The sequence below is a fragment of the Coenobita brevimanus genome, chromosome 38, assembly GCF_032717465.1.
Source record: "Coenobita brevimanus isolate Jiangsu-jjx chromosome 38, ASM3271746v2, whole genome shotgun sequence".
NCBI classification, from domain to species: domain Eukaryota; kingdom Metazoa; phylum Arthropoda; class Malacostraca; order Decapoda; family Coenobitidae; genus Coenobita; species Coenobita brevimanus.
In genome coordinates, this window is record NC_136991.1 from 1,187,294 (window position 1) to 1,202,382 (window position 15,089).

A 15,089-nucleotide genomic window follows, 5' to 3' on the forward strand; every position below is an offset into this window, starting at 1 on the left:
GAGTGGTTAGATATAGCATTCATCTACCTTTTCTCACTGTCAAAAGTCTTTAGAATTGGCAAGAATAAGTCAATTAAACAGTAATTAAATTGAAGGAGTCGAGTGAATTTGTGTTAAATGAGAGTGTGAGAAAGTGAGAGTTAGAAGTTGAGGAAGCTATAAGTTGACAAGGGATCAAAACACATGAAGTGTGTATTGTATGAGAAGTACACACTGGTAATAAGGGTTTGGTGCCCCCTTTTAGCATGGCACTCAGTGGAATGATTATCTGATAGGAGTATGTGAAGCATATCTGTTTAATAAAACACAAAAATATGTCCAAGTGGTAGCATTTTTCAAGTGAAAAGAGGATTTTGAAGACTGCAGTGATATGTGGGATTGATAGTTTTGATAGTTTTCTTCTGTTGTGCTTTGCTTTGGACCCTCCTTCACCACATCTCTTACAGGGGCTGATCCAGGAATATTTTTAATATGTTGCCCCATGAGGAGCGTAGGAGCCCGGGGCTAGGCAAGTTGGTCCTGACATTTAAGATGAGAGTGACCAGCCTCACTCATCCCTGATTGACATAACGTGAGCAATAAATCCCACCCATCCCTTGGATATAAACCTACACAGGCTCAATCCAATTGGAACGCCTTAATTGCTCACAAAACCACTAGGTGCCATAAACAACGTAATATATAGAAAAATATTGTTCTTTCATTCTTTCATTCATCATCTAATCCTACATTGCCCCATGAGGAATGTAGGAGCTGAATGTGAAAATACATAAAATTAGCATGCAACCCCAGCTTCCCATCATCATCGTTTCGACTGTGGCCGCATTACTTGTGCCAGGTTGTGTTTCTGGGCTGCAAGTAACTTTTAACTTAATTTTGTCTGAGTAAATGATGTTTAATTATTGGATTATACAGGGTTTTCTGGAAAATGTATCAAACTTCAGAAGGTTGTTCTTGGACTTATTTATAGTAAAAAATGTTATATCAGTATCGTTCTAGTTCTTAGCCAGTTTGGAGCTACAGTTATTGATGAGACATTCTTCCTCCATAAGGTCTTCATGGTCATCAGTAATTGTAGTCCTGTAATGACTGAAAATTGGACCCATGTTTATGTACCATTTGTTACACAAAATCAGCCAAAAAATAACCAGAAATTTCTCACGTACTGTACTGGTATATCCTGGGATGCCCGTTGTTATTGTCTAATTACTGTACTGTACATTGTACCAAGATAAGTATAACACAGAATGCTCCTACTTTTCTTCCATAGTTACGTCTTCTGGGTGGGAGACATGAATTTCCGGTTTGAGCCACACATGACTTCAGACGCCATTGCGCGTCTGGTGTCGGAGGGTGACTGGGGGAAGTTGGCGGAAGCTGATGAACTGCGGAAGGCCCAGCGGACAGGAGATGCCTTCTCCATGTTCAAAGAAGGAGATCTCAACTTCCAACCTACTTACAAGTACCTAGAGGGAACATCCATGTATGATTTCTCGTGAGTACTGATGTATTACGGAAATTACTGGTGAAAGTGTATTGGGAAATGTCCATGTATGATTTCTTTTAAGTACATGTGTATTATGGAAATTAATGATGAAAGTGTGTTAGTGCTTACATTGTGCCACAGCGGCCATGGCTGTCGTTTTCATTTTACTGTATTTTTTCCATCTGGTAATTTGATTAAACTTAGAATAAAATAAATTAGCATGAGGGGTTAGATATAGCCTTACTAAATCCCCTCAGTACAAGAGGTCTTTTCATTCTGACTACTCAACCGTTTATAGCCCCTGTCAGGAGGAAGTTGCCACAGACAACTCATTTGTAGTCTTGCATGTTACCCTGTCCTAAAGATGATTAACTGTATTGCATGTGAGTTTTGCCAGTGAGGGATACTGCTGAATGGTATCTGTCCCCATATGTACAAATGTCCCTCATCCCTTCCCTGTTCACTAAAAGAAGGATAATGGTTGGCAGAAGGGCAGCTTCAGCCTGCAGTCAGTGAGTTCACATCCAGATGATCCTTGGGCCATAATGGCAAGAAGAGCTGTATGTGAGTAAGTTTGAAGGTGGTAGGCCAAGAAGAAAGTGGATGGATGTACAGCAAAAATGAGTTTGTGAGAAAACAGGGTACCATATGAAAGTTGATGATGCTTAGAACTGATGGGGGATTGAGCTGGTTGGATGAGTTATGTATGGAATATTGCAGTAGACTGATTTCTCTCTCTCTCTCTCCCCCCCCTCCCTCCCTCCCTCCCTCTAGACGTCGGCCAGCATGGACAGATAGAATCCTACACCAAGTCCATCCAAATGCATATGACAATGTGAAGTTGAGTGTGGACCAGACATCATACGCTGCACTCTCCAGTTACATCCAGTCAGACCATAAGCCAGTCACTGCTTCATATAAAATCAAGGTAAGCTGATATACCTGCATTTTAACTTTCTTTACAAATTTACTGAATCAAAGGGTAAATGCAGATAAAACAAAAGTGATGATATTTAGGGTTGGTGGCGGTACTGTGAAAGACGAGGGAGAGTGGCCATGTGCAGTTTGCCACAAGGGCGTGGGAAGTAATTCCATCTTGTGCGGTGTGTGTGATAAATGGGTGCATAAGAGATGTAGTGGTATCAGAGGTAGACTGCGAGATAATGCTGATTTTATGTGTACGGCGCGCCGGGGTGAGCAGGTGGAGATTGTCAGACATGAAAGGATTGAACTTGCTGGTGAATCTCTTGAGTGTGTGGAAGAGTTTTGTTATTTGGGAGACATGTTGTGTGCTGGAGGTGGGGCTGGAGCTAGCTCTGTGGTTAGGGTGAGAAGTGGTTGGAAGAAGTTCAGGGAGCTCTTGCCTCTCCTGACATTGAGAGGGCTCTCCCTACGTGCTAACGGGTCTTTGTATGCAGCATGTGTTAGGAGTGTAATGCTGTATGGCAGTGAAACCTGGGCAGTGCGGGAGGAAGATATTCGCTGGCTCAGATGTACAGAAATGACAATGATTAGGTGGATGTGCAGTGCGTCCCTGCGTCCAAGGCATGGAGGGGCTGGGTTTACAATGGAAGAGTTGAGAGGTAGGATGGGACTGGAGTGTATTGGTGTTGTGATGAGGAGAGGTAGATTGAGGTGGTTTGGACATGTGGAGAGGATGGGGGATGATAATTGGGTGAGGAAGGTGAGAAGTGTTAATATTGGGGGTGGGGTTATGAGGGGTAGACCGAGAAAGACATGGGACAAGGTCATTAAGTGTGACCTTAGGGTTAAGGGACTGAACAGGGAGGCTGCAATGGATTGTGCAGCGTGGAGAGCCGCCATTAGGTGACCAAGGCCGACACATGCAAGCATGTTGGAGCCTTTAAAAATGAAACGAAAGTTAGTGTGTGTCTCGTAATTTTCCCTCTAAATTTACCTCTTCTATGATACACCTGGCATGTACATCGTATTTTCGGGCAGTCCAGTCATATCGTAGCCAATTATTGTGATACTGTGTATGAAATAAAAATAAGTATATACAAGTGAAATTCACCCTCCAGATCACCTCACCACAGTATATTCTTGTATGGTATCAGTGCACAGTGTGTCTATATCAAACTTTATTCCCTCTGCTGTCATGTTAGAGGATGGTATTCAGCTGAGTGAGTGTATGTAGAAACCTGAGAGTGTTATTATTGTCACCACTAACTGTCTCTTAGTTAGGACAATTTTAGTATTTTATTTCAAGTAGTCCCTGCTACATAGAAAACAGACATAACACCAAAAATAATGATGATGATTATGATGATATTAGGTGATTTTCTTCAACTGTGCATGAGTCTTGGGAGGAGTGAGTGTTAATATAGCTGTTTACCTGTAGGTGTTTGCCAACCACGAGGAGCGCTGCGTAAGGTTCCAAGTGACGGAGAGGTGGGTGGTTGGGGAGGGAGGAAAGTTCACCCTCACCCTGGACTCAGACGTCACCACATCACCGTGGGATTATATATCTATTTACAAGGTACACTTTCACCATTCATTGGTTATCAGCACTATAATTATCAGCGTCGTCATCATCATAATCATCATTTACTGTGTCTTTGTTGACATTATCATAATATTTTCCACTAATCAGTGGAGAGACTGATGAGGAGAGTGTATGTGAGTGAGGTGGAGGGGGGGTAGAGGGAGGGGGAGGCCGAGGATGAGATGGAGGGATGGAGTGGAGAGGTATATGAGAGAGAGGGGTGTGGGTTGGGAGCAGGGCATTGAAATGGCGGGGGACAGGGCGACGTGGAGTCGATTTGTTTGTCGCCACTTCATATGGGAGTAAGGCATCTGGCAATTGATAGATAGATAGACAGTGGAGTGCATAGCATAGGATCAGAAATATGAAAGGAAAACATAATGGTAGGAGTTACATTTATAGTTTCAGTGCACTGCCTAGTTACCACTAGCCACACAGTTCTCTCTCTTAGGTAGGAAGCTGTCAACCATAAGCAGATCCACATTGTTACAAACCATATTACACATCTTATACAGTAAAAGTCCTCTCATTCGTCAAATTTGGGACCCAGCATGTACTAAAAGAGCAGAAGCTGCCGCATTACCGGTAAAACCTTCCAAAAAGTTTCTAGCAATCATGGTTGGTCATCCCAATGCAACCACAGTGTCTAGCAAGTATTATTGGTCAGCCCTAAGCTTTAAATATTTAATAAGCAACTTATGTACCATAAAATGTATATAATGATACAGTACACATGAATTTACCTTAACCGAGGTGTATTTATATATGTACACCGTAAAATAGCATGGTGAAGTTTACAAACTTTCAGAAGGTCCTGCTCACAAAGGCAGACGCTCATGAGTCATGTTGGCCAACTGGGCATGCAGTGTTGACAAGCAGAAATCTTCAAAAGTGCTAAGCTCAACTTTAAAATGCACAAAGCTGTTGGTGAAGTGTTCAAATTTTCCCACTAAATAGGACTTCAAAACATGCTAGATATAGAAGGAAATCTAATATTTATTGACGCCAAATTATTATGAAAAACACTAGATCTAGCGTCAACAGCTCCAAATTGGCAACTATAGGCGCATGGGTACAGTGGTGAGCTGGCGACCCTGTTGCAGATGCCGATCAGTTCAGCATATGTGCCAGAAGAGCAGAGAACTTTCATAATCGGACTATTTATGAAAACCACTGAAATGCCAGAAATGCTGTAAGACCAGATGCTGAAAGAGAGGTCTTTTACTGTACAGTATTTCTTTTCTTCCAGCAACTGTTGGGAAGCAAATAGTTAGTTTTGACATTGTGGTTTGGCTATCGGTCCATGGAATACATCAGCTGTACCATGGCCAGCCACAGTATAGAGAGTCCAATATGTTTAAACTGCTGCTTAGGAAATCAGTTTCTCCACTTCATGGAAACACAAAAAAATACTTATTTTTAAAGATTCTCCACATGATATTTTATCTTAGTGACTCTCAGGGAATGTGATGAAGTATTTGTCTATATTTTTAGATTGATAATGGCCATAGTTTTTCCACTACATTTTTTTTTTTTTTTCAGGATGCTGAAAAAAATATATAGGTTGTATATAACAAAAAACAATAGGTATGAGATGGAAGAGGACAGACTAAAATATGTGTATACAGAATTGCAGGTCAGTATCTACTGTACTTAGCAGTAATGAGCGCCATAAAAAAAATGTGGGAAATTCAATTTTAATTAGTTCTTTATTGAGGTGGCTGTGTCAGTAAGAGCCATGTCCTCTTTTTAGGTAAGTCACAGTTTACAGGTTAAGAAGAAGTAAGAGGTAATTTGATTTTATTTGAATTTCTATGTACAGTACAGTCTCACCATCCACTCGCTTGATGTAGTGCTGCTTTGGGTGTCTGCCCTTTCCGTTCTTTCATCCTTCCTCTTCTGTCTTTCTTTCCTTCATTCTTTCCTCTTTCTTCTACCTACAGGTGACTTTACACGCCATCTTCTGTCTTTCTTTCCTTCATTCTTTCCTCTTCCTTCTGCCTGTGGGTGACTCTACACTGAGCTACAAGCCAAATGGTTTCCTGTTCACCAGGAAATCATTTTTTATGCTGGGTGGTAACCATATAACCAGACTATGGCGCCTGGTGGTTTAGTGGGTAATTAAGGTGCTCCAATCGGATTAAGCCTGTGTAGGTTTATATCCAAGGGATGGTTGGGGTTTATTGCTCACATAATGCCACTGAGGGATGAGTGAGGCTGGTCACTCTCATCTTAAATGTCAGGACCAACTTGCCTAGCTCTGGGTTTTTATGCCTCTCATGGGGCAACATAGGATTGGATGATGGATGGATGGATTAAGTAAGACCTATAGAGTTTTAAAAAGATTAAATGTATTATATATTGAGTAAGACTGGTTCCAAAATCGCTTTTTCAGCTCTGCTTTGTGTTACAGGTTGACTTCACAGCGATGCACCAATACATCACATATATGTACCTCCCCCAGCAGCCCCCACCCTCGTCTTCTGAACGCAGTTTTCAGGTAGAGTAAAATTGGATTACATACCATATAGTTTAATGTTTTAAAGCACCGTTGGAGGAGGATGCCTTCATTTGTTGACACAGTTATAACCAGGCATCTCTGTTGTTTGGTTATATAAAATGTCCCTCAGTTTTCTCCTTATCCCTTGAAAGAAGGATGGTGGATGTCAGCAGTGCAGCCTCAGGCAGCAGTTCATTGGGTTCACTTTCGGATGACTTGTAGTTTGGTATAATTAGGGTGAAAGTGTTGTTTGTGAGTAAGCATGAATGTTTTACTATAGTTGTCTTGTTTCCCACAGCTGCAGTTCAGTGATGAGCTGCTACAACACCCTGGGATGTACCGCCTGGTGTACTACTCCGGCAAATACTCCTGTTACCTGGGTATGAGTGATCCATTCCAGGTGCTGGCCCAGTCTTAGTAACCACATCAGTGTCAGTAAAGGTGGGTCGGGGTTGAGGAGTGAGAGGCGCTTATGCTCTGGGTTTTCTTGTCAGTTTAGGAGGCTCAGCAATTCCTCTTCCATACCAGATTACTTTTGCATATTCTCTTGTGGTACTGGAGTGGGATGTTGGATGTGGTGGCACCCATATATCTGAGTGACTCCATTGCTTGGTCATATAAACACCCCTCATCTCACTCTCTATCCCCCAAAAGAAGGATGGTGACCTGCAGGAGAAGGGAAACCAGCCTGCAGTCCACTGGGTTCATGTCTAAATGAGTGTGGGGCCACAACAACATAAATAACAAAGAGAATACCACAGTGTAATGTGCAAAATAAATTGGTAGTAAAAAAGTGCTGGCAACTTCTTAAGCATGCAATGAAAAGGATGCCAGTAAAGGAGGAAAAGGGTGAGGGGGACGGATTTTCTGTGGGGTGTTTTCTCGTAGACGTAGAATGCTTTCTGGCACCACTTCCCTGCCACTTCATTCTCCATAGGACACACTAATATTCTTCTCTTGCCATTTATACAGACCGTCGATATTAACAAGTGATAAGTAACATGCATTATATTTTATAAGGCGTATAGTGGGATGCTAAAATTTTCCTGTATGTAATTCATACAGGATATGTCAGTGTTAAGAAAACATAAATAATATATGAGGGAGCACCAACAGTCCCTGTTATAAGGAGCCTTTTTTTTATATCCTGTTTTGTAGGTAAGTCTTAAGGAAGTTAAAGAAAAATATCCTGATGAAATTCCATTGCTGTGATCTGCCAGTTTCCTCTGATGTACAGTATAAATTGTATTTCAAAAGATGTGATATAACTCAACCCTTACATATAATGAGGATTGCATGTATCAAGGTGTAAAAAGTTATTCTAGTCCTTTTATGTCATTTGTACAAGCTGCGTCCCTTTGAGAAAGACATAAATCATATGCAAGGTAATATCAGTGTGTATTTTGGCTGGTTGTTATATCCTTTATGGTCTTTATGCAGAGACAAATAATATGCCGTACATGACAGTTATATGCCAGGTGGCTTAATGGGTTAAGGCACTCGAGGCTGATGTGGCCCATAATGACATAAATTTGAGGGATGGTTGGGGTTTATTGCTCTCATAGTGCTGCTTAGGAGTGAAGGACTGTATTATTTTTACTCTTACTTGGCCAGAAATTGACATCAGTTCATCTTGAATAAAAGTTATGAGTGTAAATTAATACTTGAATACCTGTATGATGTTAGTCACCCCTTACGGGATTAAGGCGTCTAGCAGTAGATAGATAGAGATGTTAGTCACAAAGAAGTGCTATGGAAAGAATGGAGGGCTGGAGCACTGTCTTTTTCTGTCACTGAGCCAAGTGAAATCATCTGCAAAGGATGAAAATCTGGGCAGTGTGTTGATATTTAAATGACATAATGAAAGTAAGATGATAGCAAGGTGTAGTTTTGCAGAATAAATTGGCAAGGAAGAGGTGTGAGAAAGTCTCCTAAGCTGACAAGACTGCAGATGATAGTCTTTGTGAAAAACTTTCATCTCAGACAGGAGGTGGAGTGTATATTATATCATGGGTTTGTAAATGAGACCCTCAAGTTGAAACAATAGATACTGCCGTGATTGTATCTAAATTATCCCAATGCACTGAGATGTATGAGGTAATTTTTCATTGAGATTGAAATAGTACAATAAATATAATTGGTTTATTTTCACCTGATGAAACTGGTCCACCCCCACAACTTGGATAATGAGTCATCATTACATGAACGTAGTTGAGCCTGATTCCTTACTCCTGAAGTAAGACTGAGTCTCCTTGGAAGCTAGTCAAATTAGTTCTTCACTCTTACTACACCTGACCATGAACTGAGCTGAAAGAACGTAGAGATCTTTATCAGGTTAGAGAAAATGTGGCAAAGTTTGATATATCCATACATTATTATCAAGACCCAGTACAGTACTGTACAGTATGGTATAACATAGTTATCCAGCTGTGTATCACAGACATTATGACATGCATGTGCACTTCTTGTGGTTGTTTTACTGACCATGTCAAGGTCCAAGCTATGTCACCTTGGAGGAGAATAGCACACTGAGAGCAGAGTATTGTATCAGTGATATCAGTCTAATTACTGACATGTCAAAATGGTAACGTTTGTGAACAATAAGTATAGGTTTCCAAAAATGTATGGTTTGTAATATTATATTTGGTTTATTTTGCACTAATAAGAAATGAAATGAAATAATTATGCAGTATTTGAATAGTAAGCTGACATGTAGAGTACAATAAACCCTTTATATAATGGACTAATTGAGAGGAGCAGTGTGACTTTAAATTCAGAATTTGTAAAATCCGGTGTTTGATAGTTACCATAATTTATGAAACATATTAATTACACAGTGTACATTATTTTCTTAGATACATTACAGTACAGCCAGCTCATCTGTTTTGTGATCTCACACTGGCCATGTATGACATGGGATGCACTTGTTCAGGTCCTCAGAGCAAGCATAATGCAACCACATCCACTGCAGCACAGACCATAGGCTCAAAATATGCCTTTATCTGTCACTATACAAATGTTTCTCCAACGCCACAAACTACAAGACTGGTGTGGGTGATGGTGTGGGTGAGGTGTAGTGTGGGTGATGGTGTGAGATACCCGGTAATGGTTTAAGCTAGGGCGTTCCCGATCATAAGCTTTGTTTCTCATAGTCATTGTGTTTCCCACAATGCTGATTCTGATGACGCGTTTGTTGTTTCTGACAAATCAACCATTTTTTAGGCGACTACTCTACAACTCAGTGTTATATACTGTTCATACATATATACAGTACTGTAACCAAAACTTTTTAAAACAGTAATAAGTTACAGTACAGTAAGACAATAAAATTAACTGGGAAGTGATGGGGTGGCAATGGAACTGTTACACAATGCTGGGCAGAGTTATCTTGACACTTGGTCAGTCATTTAGCTGCATCCACTGTTCAGTGTGTATCAAATTTTATTTGGTATATAAGAAACATTGTTTGGTTGGGTGAAAGAGTTTGTTAAAGCCAGAACTTGGTAAAATGGAGGATCATTATTAAAAGGGTTTATTGTATTTCCATCTAAGCTCTTGTGGGAACAGCACATATTATAAGAGATGCTGAAACCTGTGTCTGTGTAACCAGGTAGTAGCCTTATAGTCTGCCTGATGTAAAAGAAGTAGCATAGAAGTCCTCACTACAAGTTGCATTTTTTTTTTTTTTTAATACATTTTTTTTTGCTGTTGACCCTCTGAGCCCATGGAATCCTTTTATTTTTTATTTATGCTTCATCCAGATGACTGAACACAGAAGAACGCCACGGTAGTGAAGAGGCTAATGAGGTCATATCAAATCCCTGCAGTTTATACAGTTTCTCTGGAACTGAACAAAATAATCTGAAGGTCTTGATTGACCAGTTGCCTCAGTTTTCAGTTCCAGTTGTATGATAATGAATGTGATTATTTGTAACACATCCATGACTTGTATTGAGGACTGCCTGTATAATGAGGAAAAAAGTCTGGTAGTTACATTTGGTTGGTTTGTATATCAGACAAAAATAGACTGTGATTAGAAAAGAAGATGTATAGTCATACCACATTGTGCATTTATAGGCAATAACATGAGAGTAATATCATTGTGTGTGCTTTTAGAAAATATCGGCATGTTCTGTAGTTTGGCAGTAAGCAGAAAAATATTATACAACATTTTTGTTAGACTGTGATGTACCAGCAATTATAATTATGTAAGGTGCCCCTCATTAGGAGGGTGCAGTAATGTAGTACACTGTAATATATTAAAGATTTGTATCAGAAGTTGATACAAAAGTATAAAATACATGTTTTGAGACAATTGCTGTGAAACCTACAAAACATTGCTTTTGTATATTCTGAGGCTGTTATAAATGTGTCCACATCTGATTGTTAAACACAACAAAATACTCTACCTAACAGAGAAGTGTAGTGCAACAATGTTGTTATTTATACAGAAAATGTGAAGTATTCCAGAGAATCAGTACAGACGGCATATAAAAGTCTTCATCTGTACTGTACATTCAGATATTTACCTTCCTCTGAATTCAGATAACTGTGTATGCATATATGCATGTGTGTGTTTGTATGTGTGTGTATGCATGCCAGTAATTGCTTGTGTGAGAGGGAAGAGAGAAAGACATGTGTGCATGCATTGTGTTGTGTTGTGTTCCTCTTTCCGGTCAAAATCCATCCAAGTGTCAGACTTGAGCTATACTGTATGCTGTATTTAATATCTGTAAGGTTATAATAAGTGGATGATGATTCCTTGAGGGGCCTTATTCCTTTTATGTCATGCAGTAAGCTAGTTTGGTCTTAGCTTGCCTGTGGATGTTGACCTACGGAAATGACAGTTACCCTGGTCGGTATACATCTGATGCATCAGCATGTTGTTGATTGGAATGGATCAGCAGTAAGCAAAACATAAAAAAATAAATAAATAACAGTGAGAATGCTTGATTTTTTAGTCATGTAATGCCATCAGGGTCTTGTACCAGTCATGTACTTATCCTGTTGAGGTTCCAGGCTTATCTGGTTGTGAACCCAGTGGACTGCCAACTGAATTTCTGCTTTGAGTGCTGTCCACCCTCCTTGTCTGACATGCCAGGAAGGGAGTTTAGGGACATCAGTATAGTGCCCAGTTATATCAGTGATGTACTTTAACTGTCTTGGACTATGGTAGTCTGGCCTTAACTCTTTAGACCTCTCAAAAAGACTGATAAAGTGCTTTGATATTACATCTGCCACAGAATTTACTATTGGTATAATATTATGGTCTGAGATAGATGTATATCTTGGTGATGATGATTGACTTTTGACTTGTTATTGTCACTAAAATGGCATGGACTTAAAGTATGACCAGTTTTAAAGTTTGATATATTGTACAGTAAAAAAAAAGCAAGGCAGTGTTTTCTCATGTTGATCCATTCTTGTTTTTATGCCTGTATGTGTGAAAAGATGGTGAATGGCAGTTTACATATTGGGAAGCAGGCCTGTTACAGGTATTTAGAGCAAGATTGTAATATTTGAGAACTGTTTATTTTTCATAATTACTGGTACATTCTTTAACTTCCATTTACAGTACTCCCTACAAGCTTCAAGACTGTATTTACAACTGAGACATCCATGTACTGTATTGCGTAAAGATTTTTGATGACAATTTTGTTAGTTTTCATGAACTGTTGAAAATATTGACTGCAGTGTTAACCAAGCATTTGCTGTGTAAGGTACTGTTTGAAATATAAGACTTTTGTGTGGTGCACTTTTACTGTAACAGATTTTATTTAATGCTGTATGAATTTATGTAAAACTATGACATGAGGGACGGAGTAGAGAGATATTTGAGAGGGGGGGTGTGAGTTGGAGGGAGGGTAGAGAGAGAGAGAGAGAGAGAGAGAGAGTGTGTGTGAGTTGGAGAGAGGGGATGTGAGTAGGCAGGGCAGAGAGAGAGGATGTGTGTGAGTTGGAGGGAGGATAGAGAGAGAGAGAGGGAGTGTGAGTTGGAAGCAAAGCAGAGAGGGGGGGGGGTGAGTTGGAAGGAGGGCAGAGAGAGGGGGGGGGTGAGTTGGAGGTAGGGCAGCTAAATGGCACTTGACAGGGTGACATGGAGGCAATTTGTTTGTGGCACCGCTTATGGGATTGAGGTGTCTGGCTATGGATAGAGTTAACATACATCTATATTGAAATGTTATGAAGCACTGTGACATGACAAAACGTACTGTGAGCGCATTACTACATATTCCTTATTAAAAGTTGTTATGAAGCACTATAACTTATGAAAACTTAATACTAAGAATTATTATATATACCAAAACAAATTATGAAGAATTATGACATTAAAATTTATTATAACTATTAGTATATGTATATTAAAATTGATTGTGAAAGATTATGATATAAAAACTTGTTAGGAAAAATTATGACATATTGAAACTTAATATGATGTTGCAGTAATTGAGAAGTTTCCTGATGATAGAGGGAGGATAGAGAGCTGTAATTGTTGACAATACTTTACAGGTGGGTCCCATTATACGAGCATCCACCATACGAGAAACTGATGATACGAGAATGGTCAGTTTTATGGGAATGGGCAGTTTAGACCCAAATTCGGTGAAGCAAGCTGGATCTTGAATTTGGCTCTCTGTGGTCTTGTTTTTTATTTTTCTTCGAGGGAACAATTTGCGGGCTCCTCGCCTTTGGTTCTTTCTTTCTTACAATAAAAAGTAAATTAAAAAAAAAAAAAAAAAGCCAAACCCTATTTTTCCCATGAGTTATGTACTCTGTTATATGAGTTTTCACAACCATGTTTTACATGCTGTTGTACAAGTTTTTGCCATCTGAACAGTCCTCTGTTAACATATTCCACTGGTATAAAGGGACCCGCCTGTATAACATTCCTACCATCTTCAGGAATTTATTAATACTGTACCAAACTAGGATTAGGTGGAAGTATGTACTGTATTGTGTTTTCCTGTTGATGTTTTTAAGAGTCATTTACATGCTTTAATTCACCTGAGTCTGGGTGATGTCGTTTGTTTACTCTTGCCAATACTTTTTTCTTTTTTTTTCTTTCTTTCTTTCTCTTTCACTTAGGAAAGGCCTCTTGTATTGAAAGGGTTTAGCAGGGCTGTATCTAACCCCTGCAATTCAGAAAGTGTATCTTAAGCTGAATAAAATAATTGGGAGATGGCAAGAACAAAATGAGAAAGACATCCTCAGAGTCGGTGGCTTAACGGTATAAAACTTTTCTTTATTTCAGATAATTCAGGAATTATGATAAGATTATAGAAAATCAATACCTGTTTGTATGCATTATTAAAAATTCTGTTTGTACTTGTGTTCTTTTGTGAAATTTGATTGGTTCGTACCATTTGTTTATAAAGGCTCCAACATGCTTGCATGCATCGGCCTTGTTCACTTAATGCTGGCTCTCCATGCCACTCAATTTCTGGTTAATTCCTTTAATCTGATGACGTGTTTTTTTGCTTAATTCTTGCTACCTGCAGACAACTATTTTCATTTTGGGGAAAAACCTTGAAGGCTACATCTAAGCTCTTAGGCTCAAGTCTCTCCTAAGCTGAATAATATTGTCTGAGACAAAAATATGAAAAAATTCACATCACTGGAGTGGAGTGGTTGAGAAATATCACAGAAGTACTGGACATATGTTAGTCATAGGATGGCTTACCAGTTTTACTGCTGTCACCCTATCCTTGGGCCCTCACACTTCGGAGGGAGTAATATAGGATTGGTTATATATTACATACATACATGCATAAATTTTCTACATACATACATACATGCATATATACATACAGTACATATGTTTTTTTAAGACAGTAGGTCGTATTATAAGTGGCTTTGGAGATTTTGTATCATCTTTCCCAGCAGTTTGTTGTGGACATTACATCTTGGCATCCTTTGTGTATTACCAGTGCTGTCTGTGTTAATGTTAAAATGATGTAAGTAATAATATTATTAAGTAATCAAAGGCTGATCATAGGAAGTGTATAATGAACATCCTCTTGTATATTATACAAGAGAATGTTCATTACACACTTACTATGGTCAGCCTTTAGTTACTTAATAGCTATTTTCCAATCTTCATAGGCCTGTACACCATGTACTCATTATATTAATTGCCTTTCTGATATTCCATGTTTGCTGTTGATTCCGTTGTTGTTGTTGTAGTTGCTGCTGTTGTGGTCCTGGGGTCATCTGGATGTGAACTTGGTAGATTGCCAGCTGAAGCTGCCATATTTCTGCAGTCCACCATCCTCATTTTCAGGGATAGGGAGGAAGTTGAGGGACATTTGTGTGACCAGGGGTTACACTGGTGGCACTACTACATGAAGGTGTCCCTCTCCAGTACCTACTTCTTTAGCTGCTGTTGTTGCTTAATCTTGGTCAGTCAGGCTGAGCAACTACCGTACTTCTGTAGTCTTACAGGTACGTTAATAGAGATTATGCATCCCCTTGTGGTAGACAGTGCCTCACCAGGGTCAGACCAGGGTTCATCCCCACAGCGAGGTGCAGGGAACTATGAGGTTTGACTCCCAGATTGATGCTGCAGCTGTTTCAACCAGGGTGCACAGCACCACCAC

At 39.6% G+C, this 15,089-nt stretch overlaps 1 protein-coding gene across 1 annotated transcript in view; it reads left to right on the forward strand.

Annotated features, from left to right (window-relative positions):
* The window catches only part of LOC145396513 (phosphatidylinositol 4,5-bisphosphate 5-phosphatase A-like), a 147,743-nt gene that overhangs the window by 6,803 nt on the left and 125,851 nt on the right, over positions 1 to 15,089 (forward strand). Inside the window, exons 5-9 of the mRNA XM_080269882.1 lie at positions 1,271 to 1,495; positions 2,261 to 2,414; positions 3,849 to 3,986; positions 6,406 to 6,492; positions 6,791 to 6,933. Coding sequence (XP_080126008.1) covers positions 1,271 to 1,495; positions 2,261 to 2,414; positions 3,849 to 3,986; positions 6,406 to 6,492; positions 6,791 to 6,910 — 724 coding nt within the window. The 3' untranslated portion in view covers positions 6,911 to 6,933. The remainder of the gene's footprint in view (positions 1 to 1,270; positions 1,496 to 2,260; positions 2,415 to 3,848; positions 3,987 to 6,405; positions 6,493 to 6,790; positions 6,934 to 15,089) is intronic.